Source organism: Tursiops truncatus, chromosome 16 (genome assembly GCF_011762595.2).
Source record: "Tursiops truncatus isolate mTurTru1 chromosome 16, mTurTru1.mat.Y, whole genome shotgun sequence".
Classification (NCBI taxonomy): Eukaryota; Metazoa; Chordata; class Mammalia; order Artiodactyla; family Delphinidae; genus Tursiops; species Tursiops truncatus.
Window position 1 is genome coordinate 76,339,580 of NC_047049.1, and position 13,424 is coordinate 76,353,003.

The 13,424-nt window shown below is 42.4% G+C and overlaps 1 protein-coding gene across 4 annotated transcripts in view; it reads right to left on the bottom strand.

The window, feature by feature from the left end:
- Positions 1-13,424, bottom strand: part of MTR (5-methyltetrahydrofolate-homocysteine methyltransferase) — a 297,858-nt gene that overhangs the window by 259,536 nt on the left and 24,898 nt on the right. For 3 of the 4 annotated variants that reach the window (XM_073793635.1, XM_073793634.1, XM_033841771.2), the window contains exons 7-11: positions 9,449-9,508; positions 8,589-8,683; positions 5,370-5,470; positions 4,197-4,258; positions 3,062-3,129 (exon numbers count right to left, since the gene is read on the bottom strand). In XM_073793635.1, the coding sequence (XP_073649736.1) occupies positions 3,062-3,129; positions 4,197-4,258; positions 5,370-5,470; positions 8,589-8,683; positions 9,449-9,508 (386 nt within the window). Of the gene's footprint in view, positions 1-3,061; positions 3,130-4,196; positions 4,259-5,369; positions 5,471-8,588; positions 8,684-9,448; positions 9,509-13,424 lie in introns of those variants that run through there. The other variant, XM_073793636.1, reaches the window with a different exon arrangement.

A 13,424-nucleotide genomic window follows, 5' to 3' on the forward strand; every position in this document is an offset into this window, starting at 1 on the left:
TTCTCCACACCCTCTCCAGCATTTATTGTTTCTAGATTTTTTGATGATGGCCATTCTGACCAGTGTGAGATGATATCTCATTGTAGTTTTTTTTTTTTTTTTTTTTTGCAGTACGCAGGCCTCTCACTGTTGTGGCCTCTCCCGTTGTGGAGCACAGGCTCCGGACGCGCAGGCTCAGCGGCCATGGCTCACGGGCCCAGCCGCTCCGCGGCATGTGGGATCTTCCCGGACCGGGGCATGAACCCGTGTCCCCTGCATCAGCAGGCGGACTCTCAACCACTGCGCCACCAGGGAAGCCCCTCATTGTAGTTTTGATTGGCATTTCTCTAATGATTAATGATGTTGAGCATTTGTAGTGAGGTGGATGGACCTAGAGTCTGTCATACAGAGTGAAGTAAGTCAGAAAGAGAAAAACAAATACCGTATGCTTAACACATATATATGGAATCTAAGAGAGCTTCCCTGGTGGCGCAGTGGTTGAGAGTCTGCCTGCCAACGCAGGGTATGTGGGTTCGTGCCCCGGTCCGGGAGGATCCCACATGCCGTGGAGCAGCTGGGCCCGTGAGTCATGGCTGCTAGGCCTGCGCGTCCGGAGCCTGTGCTCCACAACAGGGGAGGCCACAGCAGTGAGAGGCCCGCGTACGGCAAAAAAAAACAGAACCTAGGGGTAAGATGGGAATAAAGACACAGACCTACTAGAGAATGGACTTGAGGATATGGGGAGAGGGAAGGGTAAGCTGTGGCAAAGTGAGAGAGTGGCATGGGTAAGCTGTGACAAAGTGAGAGAGTGGTATGGATATATATACACTACCAAATGTAAAATAGATAGTAGGAAGCAGCCGCATAGCACAGGGAGATCAGCTCGGTGCTTTGTGACCGCCTAGAGGGGTGGGATAGGGAAGGTGGGAGGGAGGGAGATGCAAGAGGGAAGAGATATGGGAACATATGTATATATATATATATATAACTGATTCACTTTGTTATAAAGCAGAAACTAACATACCATTGTAAAGCAATTATATTCCAATAAAAATGTTAAGAAACAAAAAACACAACTCTTTTTATAAAGAAGGAGATAATCTTAAAAACAAAAAGAGATCCAAAGATAAGCTATCCTCAACTACTGATAACTTTCAGATATTATTTAAAAGATGTTATGTTTAAAAAATTATAGAGACTCTTCACAGAGTCTATCATGGAAGTCAACAAACTCAGTGCAACATTAGGCAGTTCAGTACAGTGAACGTATTATAGGCATGCAAGCAGACTGGCTCAAAATATGATCATCAGTCACTCTAGGGAAAAAAAACAAATACAAACAGTCCTCAACTGTGTTTTATTCCACTCAATTCCAATCTTTCCAATCTTCTTATAAACCACGAAACTGCAGGGACTTAAACACACCCTTCGCCATGCCCTTGTCTCCCACCCCCTTCCTTCATGCCCTCACTCTACAACGTGGGTTAAGCAGTGACTGTGTCAGGCGAGGTGAAGACGCTCCTGTTGACCTCAAGGTGCTTGTTGCTTATTGTCTCTTCCTTTCATGAGAGAATCTAGTGGAGGCAGGTATTTGCCCACAAGAAATATCGGCTGTCCCTCTTTGAGCACTGGAATATTATTCAGGTATTTAAAGGTAGAGTGTTAAGATATCTAGGATTTGCTTCAAAACTACAATGAGGTATCACCTCACACCAGTCAGAATGGCCATCATCAAAAAATCTACAAACAACAAATGCTGGAGAGGGTGTGGAGAAAAGGGGACTCTCTTACACTGTTGGTGGGAATGTAAATTCATACAGCCACTATGGAAAAAAGTACAGAAGCTCCTTAAAAAACTAAAAATGGAATTACCACAAAACCCAGCAATCCCACTACTAGGCATATACCCTGAGAAAACCATAATTCAAAAAGAGTCATGTACCACAATGTTCATTGCAGCTCTATTTACAATAGTCAGGACATGGAAGCAACTAAATGTCCAACAACAGAAGAATGGACAAAGAAGATGTGGTACATATATACAATGGAATATTACTCAGCCATAAAAAGAAACGAAATTGGGTCACTTGCAGAGACACGGATGGACCAAGGGACTGTCATACAGAGTGAAGTAAGTCAGAAAGAGAAAAACAAATATCGTATATTAATGCATATATGTGGAATTTAGAAAAATGGTACAGATGATCTTATTTGCAAAGCAGAAATAGAGACACAAACATAGAGAACAAACGTACGGATACCAAGGGGGAAGGGGAGGTGGGATGAATTGGGAGACTGGGATTTACATATATGCACTATTGATACTATGTATAAAACAGATAACTGATGTGAACATATTATATAGCACAGGGAACTCTACTCAATGCTCAGTGGTGACCTATATGGAAAAGAAATCCAAAAAAGAGGGGATATATGTATACGTACAGCTGATCTACTTTGCTGTACAGCAGAAACTAACACAACATTGTAAAGCAACTATACTCCAACAAAAATTAATTTAAAAAAAAAGATATGTAGGATTTGCTTTACAATAGTCTAAGGGAAAAAAAAGTTGGAGAATAAATAAGAATAGCAAAATGCTGAAAATTATGGAAACTATGCAATAGGTGCATGGGGGTTCATTTTATTATTTTTCTACTTTAATTTTTGGAATTTTTCATAATATAAAGTATCTTAGTTTGCTAGGGCTGCCATAACGAAATACCACAGACTAGGTAGTTTAAACAGCAAAATTTATTTCTTCAAGTTCTGGAGGCTAGAAGTCTCAGGTCAAGGTGTCAGTAGGACCGGTTTCCTCTTAGACCTCTCTTTGGTTTGTAGCTGGCTATCTTCTCCCTGGGTCTTCACATGGCCCCTTCCTGTGTGTGCCTGTGTCCTCACCAGTCACATTGGATCAGGATCCATTCATATGACCTCATTTTACCTTAATTACCTCCTTAAAGGCCCTACCTCTAAATACAGGTACATTCAGAGGAATTGGGGATTAGGGCTTCAACCTATGAATTTTGGGGACACAATTCATCCCATAACAAAAGGTAAAATACTTAGAAAGGATTATCACCTGATATGATCTGGTGTCGTACCACAGCACCCGCCAACTATATTGACCAAGCCGTCCATAGCAAAATCCTGCATTTAGGAAAAGAAAAAGTTTCAGAGAGTTCATCTGAATTCTAAGCTCACCACTACCAATTCAGCAGAAAATCTGCATTTCCTGAATAACTAATTTTCCATTTAAAAGAGAGCTAAACATACTTAACTCTAGATATCAAGCTTTGATAAGCCTTAGACATAAGGTTAAAAGCAGAGACCAGTTCAGATACTATGAAATGCAATGAGATATTTGCCTATCTGATCACGATAAAGTTTTTTTTTACCCATATGCTGAGCAGAATGAATGGGAGCTAAGTAATTCATTTTCCAATAATACGTATTCAGTTTTTAAATTTAAATTCAAATGTTTAAAGAATTAAAAATTCAGTTCCTCAGTCACAACAGCCACATTTCAAGTGCTCCAATGACCACATGTGGTAGAGGCTACACATGTGGCTACATATATTGCACAGTGCAGGTCTGGAGTTTAACCACAGCTGGTTTGAAAGAAGCACAAGATAACCGAGAGAGAGGAAGTCAAGGAAGTGAGAAGTCAGAGTATTGAAAAGAGCATCTACATAAGGTACTGAAAACATAAGAATTAAATGAGAAATAGTTTAGGAGAGAATGTCGGTAAGCCAGAAGCTAAAAATTCAAGGAATGAGGGAAAAGAGATCCAGGGGTTAGTGATAAGGAGGGGTCATGGGTAGTATGGTTTCGTGACCTGGGATTCAAAGATGGGAGGTGTATGTGAGAGAAGGAGAATGGGGGAGGTGACAGTGGGGAGCTAGGAGACATAGACTCCACCCAGCAGTCTGCGGGGTGGAGGGGACCACCTGGGAGGGCTGCAGAGGAGAGCCGAGTTTCAGTTAGTTTGGGCTGGACCTCTCTGAGAATTTCCCAATAGCCACTAGTACCCACTGTGGAGAAGGATGCTGACAGTGAGCCCCTCCCTCTGCCTCCATCATTTTAATTCATCTTAAGCTTTTATTTTTTATATATACACTGGGATTTCTTTAGGGGAAAAGTCTACTTCTAGATATTCTAAATCAAAAATTCCATTTCTCTATCTCTTAAAAACGAAGTGAAAGAGGATTCTTGACCTTTAAGTGCATGGCCATCACGTGCGGAGTTTCATCATATTCACCGAAGGTATTGGGAAGACCTAAGAAAGTATATTTCAGCCATTACTGGAAATTACTTTAACAAATGACATAGTATTTGTAAAGGCTTTAGGTTAAAATGTTACAAAAATATTTATAATTAAATCGTGATTACTTGCAAAAACAAGTAAGAATTCTTAACATTAAACATAATAAGTACAGAGACTCCATACCAGACAACAACAATAAAATCACAGAGGAAAATAAACATCCATTATTTCTTTTCTATTTGAAAGAAAAGCATCACTGCTACATGAGACAGAATTTCCCTACCCCTATCCCTCCCTTTTCTGTATAGGAAATTCATTCTTGTCTCCTAGACGCCTAGGGGTAGGGGTTGGAAGAGTACCACACATGCTTTGAACTAATGAGCACCAGACATGCAATTAAAAACAAGCAAAACACAACCCATCTCCTCTCAAGTAAGTTTTCCCAAGTAAGACTTTAGCATCTAATTTTGCAATTTCCTGTTTTATTTATTATCCCCTTCCAGTTATCTTACTCCTGGTGGGAAATAAAATTTACTGCACATTAAAATGTACATATTTGGAGAAAGAAGGCTGGAAAATGATTTTTAGCCCCAAGTAGTTAACTGGTGCTCAGAAACATTCACCAGGAAATCTGGTTAACCCAGAATGGATTACCAATATTAAATGGATAGTCTGAAAATTGTCTACATTTATCTTAGGAATTTTTATATACCATTAAGTCCTAACTTTTAAAAAGGAGAAAAGTAACAGGCTCTTTTGTCGATACAGTGGAACAAAGAAGAGGGCTCTCTCTCTCACGTTCTTTGCACTCATCTCTTTGGCCACGCCCACATGGCAAGGACTGTCACCAATTCCAAGGCTCTGGCCAGATAAGTTATGACTAGGCTTCATGCCCCCAAGTTCTGTCCACTTCTGACCTTTCAGGCTGAGCCAAACTGTTCCTTCAAGTCTAGAGGGAAACAGTGGTCTAGACCCGAATACTCTTCATTTAGAAAATTCCTATTGAAAGTCAACTATATACCAAGACCTGCAAAACAAACTCTTTTAATCCAGATCTGTTATCCTATCTACCCAGGTCTTGTGTATTTGCATTTCCTATGTGTGACTCCCTTGAAACACACACCTGCGTTGGGATAACAGAGGACATAGGCTGTTGTACATTTTCCAATTGTTTCAATAAAAGGTCTCATTTCAGCTGCACCCAGAGCACAATTTAATCCAATGCTGGAAAAACAAAAAGAAGGTATTAGAAGTACCCTCTTCTATTCTAAATATTTATACATATAAAAAGTTATGATAAAGAAAGGAGTACATTTAAAACCAAGCAGATAGTAAGTCTCCTGATTCAAAGCAAGTTTATTCAGCTCCAGTCAAAGCCACCTCACTGAAGTTCCCTGCAACACTAAATATTTCTGCCCATGTCTCCAACATTAGATGCTGCCTACGGATGTGACTCCTTAAATAAGTTCACCGTTTAGTTAATGGTATACCATGAAACAGAAATGTCTGCGAACTACCACTGCTAATAAACACTGGAAAGCAATACTTAAGAGAAAGAAAAAGGAAAATCTTGGAGGTAGAAGGAACATTAATGGCACATGGAAGACACTTTGGGGGTCTTGAAGACCAAGACTCAGTCCTTGCTCCAACTGAATTGCAACGTGACCTTGCACTTAGAATTTGTCCTCTTATAAATTAATTTGTAACCAAGGGGCTCTCTGTTTTGCAAATGAAACTTACTGCAGACTAAAATAAAATAGATCAAAGCAGAGCTGCTAAAACCCCTCCAAAATCACACTCAGTGGGAGCTGCTGAAGTCTTCAGGAATTCAAGAATTAACTATGAAGTGACAGGACTATGTCATCTTTTATTTTTTCACATTTTACTTTTTTTCTTTGACTATGATTTCTAAGTGCAATGTGATATACTAGATTAGATCCTGAAACAGAGAAAGGACATTAGTGGAAAAACCTGAAACCAGAATAAAGTCAGGAGTTAGTTAATAGTAATATACTTTTAGTTTTGACGAAAGTACCACAGTTAATGCAAGATGTCTCATTAGAAAAAACTAGATGAAGAGCATATGGGAATTCTCTGTACTATCTTTGCAACTTTTCTGTAAATCTGAAATTATTCCAAAATAAAAAGTTTATTTAACAAATACCCAACTCCCATTCCTGATAAAAACTCTTAGTAAACTAGGAATAGAGGGGAACTTCCTCCGCTTGATAAAGAAGGTCTATAAAAAACCTATAGCTAACATCATACTTAATGATACAGAACTAGATGCTTTCCCCGCAAGATCGGGAACAAGACAAGGATGCCCGCTTTCACCTCTTCCTAACATCATGCTGGGAGTCCTAGGTGAGGCAATAAGAGAAGATGGAAAATAAAAGGTATACAGATTGGAAAGGAAGAAATAAATTTGTCTTTGTTCACAGATAAGACTATCTGTTCTAAAGAATCATCTAAAAAATTCTTAGAACCAAGGTTGTAAAGCACAAGCTTCATATACAAAAGTCAACTGTTGACCTATATACCAGCAATCAGCAATTGAAATTTGAAATACGAAACACATTATTTACAATGGCACCAAAATAAATGAAATACTTGTGTATAACTACAAAACTCTGATGAAAGAAATCAAGGCAGATCTAAATAAATGGAGATCTATCCGATGTTCATCAACAGGAAGACTTAATATAGTTAAGATGTCGATTCTTCCCAATTTTATATACATTTACAAAATGCCAGTAAAAATTCCAGCAAGTTATTTTGTGGATATCAACAAACTGATTCTAAAGTTTACATGATGAAGCAAACAACCCAAAATAGCTAATACAATTAGCTACTGTAGAAGAATAAAGTCAAAGCACTGGTACTACTTGACTTCAACACTCACTGAAAAGCTAAAGGAATCTCTGGTATTGATGAGAGAGCACAGACAAACAGATCAATGGTGCTGAACAGAGTCCAGGAACAGAATCACACAAATACAGTCAACTAATCTTTGACAAACAAGCAAAGGCAATCCAATGGAGAAAGGATTGTATTTTCAACAAACAGTACTGGAACAACTGGACATTCACATCTGAATACATTAATCTAGACAAAGATCTTACATCTTTCATAAAAATTAACGCAAAATGGATCACAGACCTAATTGCAAGTTGCAAAACTATTAAAGATATAAATATATATATAACAATTACATAGGAGAAAAATCTAGGTGTCCATGGGTTTGGAGATGAGTTTTTAGATACAACACCAGAAGTAGGATCCATGAAAGAAAGAAAGAAAAAAAAATGATAAGCTGGACTTCACTAAAATTACAAACTTCTGCTCCGCAAAAGATATGGTTAGGAGCATGAGAAGACAAGCCACGGACTAGGAACAAATATTTGCAAAACACATATGCAGTATCCAAAATATTTTCTTTAATTTTTCAAACTCAACAATAAGAAAACCACCCAACTAAAACAATAAGCAAAAGATCTGAAGAGGAGAAGCTACCTCAAGGTGTTGTTGCCAAAATTAAAAGAAAGAACTCTCATAAAGCACTTAGAACCAAGCCTGGCACACAGCAAACTCTCAATAAATATCTATGACTCTTATTTTTATGGCCAAGGCTATAATAACAGTGAATAGAGTGCTCTGAGAAGAACATCGACCTGGGCTGGTAAGAGAGGGAAGGGTCCCCAGAGAGGACCCTAGAGATGGGTCTGAAAGGCTCACGTGGCGGGGTGACCCTGCAGGGCAGGCATGGCCTCCAGGCAGGAGTAGAACGTGCACGGAAAAGGCACAGGAGGAAACTGTATAGACTCTTGGAGCTTCCATCTCACTCATGGTACAGAAGTTAAACCATTTTGATCAGAAAAATAGAGAGATGTTACAAACTAGAATGTAAAAGCCACGTTAATTTTAAAGATAAATATCTGAGCTTTAGAATTCCCACCTTATTTCAAACTACACTACTTCTGGTTGTTCCACAAGCAGGGAGTGAAAACACCTTGCAAAATTTTTAAGTGCTGATAATAGATTTAAAGTGTTGTTAGCAGGCCAAGCCAGTCTTAAACTATAAAGGGGACACTTACAGACAAAAAGGCAACTTTCTGGTGGGCCCAGGGCGTATGAGAACTCTCCCCCTCCCTCAAATCGACCCATTTAGGCAGTGTCTTCTGACGTCCTCAGGGCAGTCAGAATGTACTTCAAGGAAAGACAACATCTCATACAAGTGGTACCATAGAAATATAGAGAAGCAATCCCCTCCTGGGTCACAGTCTGTAGTCATCAGAAGAGATCCCCCCAAAAGGAATGGAGTCAGAAAAGAATGATCACTCACCAGAGTGGGTCTGCATGAGACACGCTGATGACAAACGCCTCCCCGGTCTGGCCAGAGAGAGTCCGCCCACTCTTATCAACAATTGTCCCTGAAATCTGAATTGAACAAAGTAAACTGTCAACAGCATAGACTTGAGTTATGAATACAGTCACAGAAACAAAATAAAATGAGTAGGCTGACTTTCTTTGTTTTTTTACAAGGAAGAGAACTGTGGCACTCAAACTCCAAAGCAGCACTGTTTTTTTTAACCGTCAGAACAGATGAACGCAAAGTGCCCAGGGGAGGGGTTGGAAAGCCACAGAAACAGAGAAAAGGGAAAGTCACGGAGACAAAAGCAGTGTCCAGAAAAGCTTTAGGATTCACACCTCCAGTCCCACTGGAGAAGACTTCCCCACAGATACCTCAGGTTATCCTGGTCTCCTGCTGTTCAACATCTGATTCATCTAACACCCCTGTTTGACTCTATTCTATTCTCACCAAGCAATGGGGGCCTGCCTGTTGCATTAATGAATTGGCAGCATGCTGTCTCTGGTGTTGGATGCTTCACGGTCAGCACACCAGTCCATCTGCCCTCGGGCCCTAATGAGAGTGAGCCTTTGGCTTTGGGGGACAAGTTCAGCCAGGCTTCTTTGGAATAGCCTGCCTTCCACAAACCACTGCTACATTCATTTTCTGTACATTTCCACGAATAAGACTGCTATTGATCTAGAGGTGGTGGAAGAAGGGAGGTGAACCAAGCAAGAAGCTGGTTCCTAAAAGATACTATCAATAGTTCCATGGCAGGAAAACAAAAACCCCACCCTCAAAATGACAGTATTAATAAAAACCAAAATTCATCATGCAAATATTTGAGAACTTACAAGGATAGGCCGGGGAGCATACTCCTCTTCAAAAAGTTTGTGGACTGCAAACAAGGCTGCCTGTCAGGGAGAAAAAGGACACCTTTGTTTCTGAAAGACTGTGACACAGGTCAGCCTAAATGGCTGATCAGAATGCTCCCTTACCCAGACCTCTTCAGATAAGATACACATCACGTTCTCTGGGGAGGAGAAGGAGAAACACGTCCTCCTGATAACGCACAACCCCAGGGCCCCTTTCTCAAGGGTAACACTGTACATGTTACAACAAAACAAATGCTGACTGAAAGTCCCTCCATGAACTAATACTTCCTCTGAGGAAGGGCTGAAGAGCTACTCTTTCTTCTTTTGCTCAGTCAAAATTAAAAATAGATAAATAAGAAGCCTCTGCTTTCCACAGCCTCATATATACATGGTAGGTACATGAACCAACAGTGTATGTCACTGCAAAAAAGAGTATGAGCTAGAATGGGTTGTAAAGGCACAAATCCTATGTCAATCTGTACCGTCCATGTTTTATTAAGTTCCAGGACCAGACACCAAGGTTCTCCAATGCTCAAGGCCGTTCCACATCGGAACTCACTGACACAGAGGACCGACAGCACAAATTAAAACTATAGTGAGGTAGTATTTTTCAGCTATCAGATTGTAAAAGATCAAAAAGTTCAACAGAGGGCTTCCCTGGTGGCGCAGTGGTTGAGAGTCCGCCTGCTGATGCAGGGGACACGGGTTCGTGTCCCGCTCCGGGAAGATCCCACATGCCGTGGAGCGGCTGGGCCCATGAGCCATGGCCGCTGGGCCTGTGCGTCCGGAGCCTGTGCTCCGCAACCGGAGAGGCCGCAACAGTGAGAGGCCCGCGTACCGAAAAAAAAAAAGTTCAACAGAGAGGGTGTGGTGAAAGCAGCACTACTGTGCACTGCTTGCTGACTGGAGGATAAATGAGTACAATCTTAGAGGGAATTTGACACTAAAACTCAAAATTAACAGTGCCCAGACCCTTTAAACCTTGCAATTTCACTTGTAGAAATTTATCTTCAGAGACACTGTGCAAAAACGTTATGTATGAGGATATCTACTTTTTATTCTACACACTTATGTACCTTTGTACATATACAAAGAATATAATCACATACACATATGTACACGCGTCACGCACACTTTTATCTGCATGGAATACCTGTCAGGACCCTCACACCAGTGAGAGCAGTGGTCCATGGGGAAGACGGCCGAATACCCAGGGAATAGGAAACAGAAGGATATTTACTTTTTACTCCATACATTTATGTGTCTTTTTTTTTTCTTTTCTGGCCGAGCAGCACGGCTAGCGGGATCTTAGTTCCCCAACCAAGGATAGGACCCGGACCCTTGGCAGTGAAAGCGCCAAGTCCTAACCACTGGACCGCCAGGGAATTCCCATTTCTGTGTCTTCTGAATTTTAGAACCATGCGTATATATTTATTACCTATGCATCTATGTACATATAGTAGCTATATATGAAAATATTTACTTTCATAATTAAAAAACCATTTTTTAAAAGTTAGAAACATAACCTTTTGAAGTTTCCTTCATTCTACTGGACTCAGTTAAAAATATTCAAGAATAAAATGGGCTTGGCGAAGAAGATGGCGGAAGAGTAAGACGCGGAGATCACCTTCCTCCCCACAGATACACCAGAAATACATCTACACGTGGAACAACTCCTACAGAACACCTACTGAATGCTGGCAGAAGACCTCAGACCTCCCAAAAGGCAAGAAACTCCCCACGTACCTGGGTAGGGCAAAAGAAAAAAGAATAAACAGAGACAAAAGAATAGGGATGGGGGCTTGCCTGGTGGCGCAGTGGTTGAGAGTCTGCCTGCTAACGCAGGGGACACGGGTTCGAGCCCTGGTCTGGGAGGATCCCACATGCCGTGGAGCAACTAGGCCCGTGAGCCACAACTACTGAGCTTGCGCGTCTGGAGCCTGTGCTCCGCAACAAGAGAGGCCGTGACAGTGAGAGGCCCGCGCACGGTGATGAAGAGTGGCCCCTGCTTGCCGCAACTAGAGAAAGCCCTCGCACAGAAACAAAGACCCAACACAGCAAAAATAAATAAAATAAAGAATAGGGACGGGACCTGCACCAGTGGGAGGGAGCCGTGAAGCAGGAAAGGTTTCCACACACTAGAAGCCCCTTCGCGGGCGGAGACTGCAGGTGGCGGAGGAGGGGAGCTTCGGAGCCACGGAGGAGAGCGCAGCCACAGGGGTGTGGAGGGCAAAGCAGAGAGATTTCCGCACAGAGGATCGGTGCCGACCAGCACTCACCAGACCGAGAGGCTTGTGTGCTCACCCGCCAGGGCAGGCAGGGCTGGGAGCTGAGGCTCGGGCTTCGATCAGAGCGCAGGGAGAGGACTGGCGGCGTGAACACAGCCTGAAGGGGTTAGTGCACCACGGCTAGCCAGGAGAGAGTCCAGGAAAAGTCTGGAGCTGCCGAAGAGGCAAGAGACTTTTTCTTCCCTCTTTGTTTCCTGGTGCGCGAGGAGAGGGGATTAAGAGCGCTGCTTAAAGGAGCTCCAGAGACGGGCACAAGCCGCGGCTAAAAGCGCAGACCCCACAGACAGGCATGAGACGCTAAGGCTGCTGCTGCCGCCAACAAGAAGCCTGTGTGCGAGCACAGGTCACTCTCCACACCTCCCTTCCGGGGAGCCTGTACAGCCCGCCACTGCCAGGGTCCCGGGATCCAGGGACAACTTCCCCGGGAGAACGCACCACGCCTCAGGCTGGTCACGGCAGCCTCTGCCGCAGGCTCGCCCCGCATCCGTGCCCCTCCCTCCCCCAGGCCTGAGTGAGCCGGAGCCCCCGAACCAGCGTCTCCTTTAACCCCATCCTGTCTGAGCGAAGAACAGACGCCCTCCAGTGACCTACACGCAGAGGCGGGGCCAAATCCAAAGCTGAAACCTCGGAGCTGTGCGAACAAAGAGAAAGGGAAATCTCTCCCAGAAGCCTCAGAAGCAGATTAAAGCTCCACAATCAACTTGATGTGCCCTGCACCTGTGGAATACCTGAATAGACAATGAATCATCCTAAGTTGAGGAGGTGGACTTTGAGAACAAGATGTATTATTTTTTCCCCTTTTCCTCTTTTTGTGAGTGTGTATGCTTCTGTGTGAGATTTTGTATAGCTTTGCTTTCACCACTTGTCCTACGGTTCTATCCATCCGTTTTTGTGGTTTTTTTACATTAAAAAAATTTTTTTTCTTAATAATTATTTTTTAATAACTTTATTTTATTTTACCTTACTTTAATTTATTTTCTTATACCCTCTTCCTTTCTTTCTTTCTTTCTACTTTTTCTCCCTTTTATTCTGAGCCGTGTGGATGAAAGGCTCTTGGTGCTGCAGCCAGGAGTCAGTGCTGTGCCTATGAGCTGGGAGAACCAACTTCAGGACACTGGTCCACAAGAGACCTCCCAGCTCCACGTTAATATCAAACGGCGAAAATCTCCCAGAGGTCTCCATCTCAACACCAACACCCAGTTTCACTCCACGACCAGCAAGCTACAGTGCTGGACACCCTATGCCAAACAACTAGCAAGACAGAAACACAACCCCACCCATTAGCAGAGAGGCTGCCTAAAATCATAATAAGGCCACAAACACCCCAAAACACACCACCAGACATAGACCTACCCACCAGAAAGACAAGATCCAGCCTCATCCACCAGAACACAGGCACTAGTCCCCTCCAACAGGAAGCCTACACAACCCACTGAACCAACTTTAGCCACTGGGGACAGACACCAAAAACAACGGGAACTACGAACCTGCAGCCTGCAAAAAGGAGACCCCAAACACAGTAAGATAAGCAAAATGAGAAGACAGAAAAACACGCAGCAGGTGAAGGAGCAAGATAAAAACCCACCAGACCTAACAGATGAAGAGGAAATAGGCAGTCTACCTGAAAAAGAATTCAGAATAATGATAGTAAAGATGATCCAAAATCT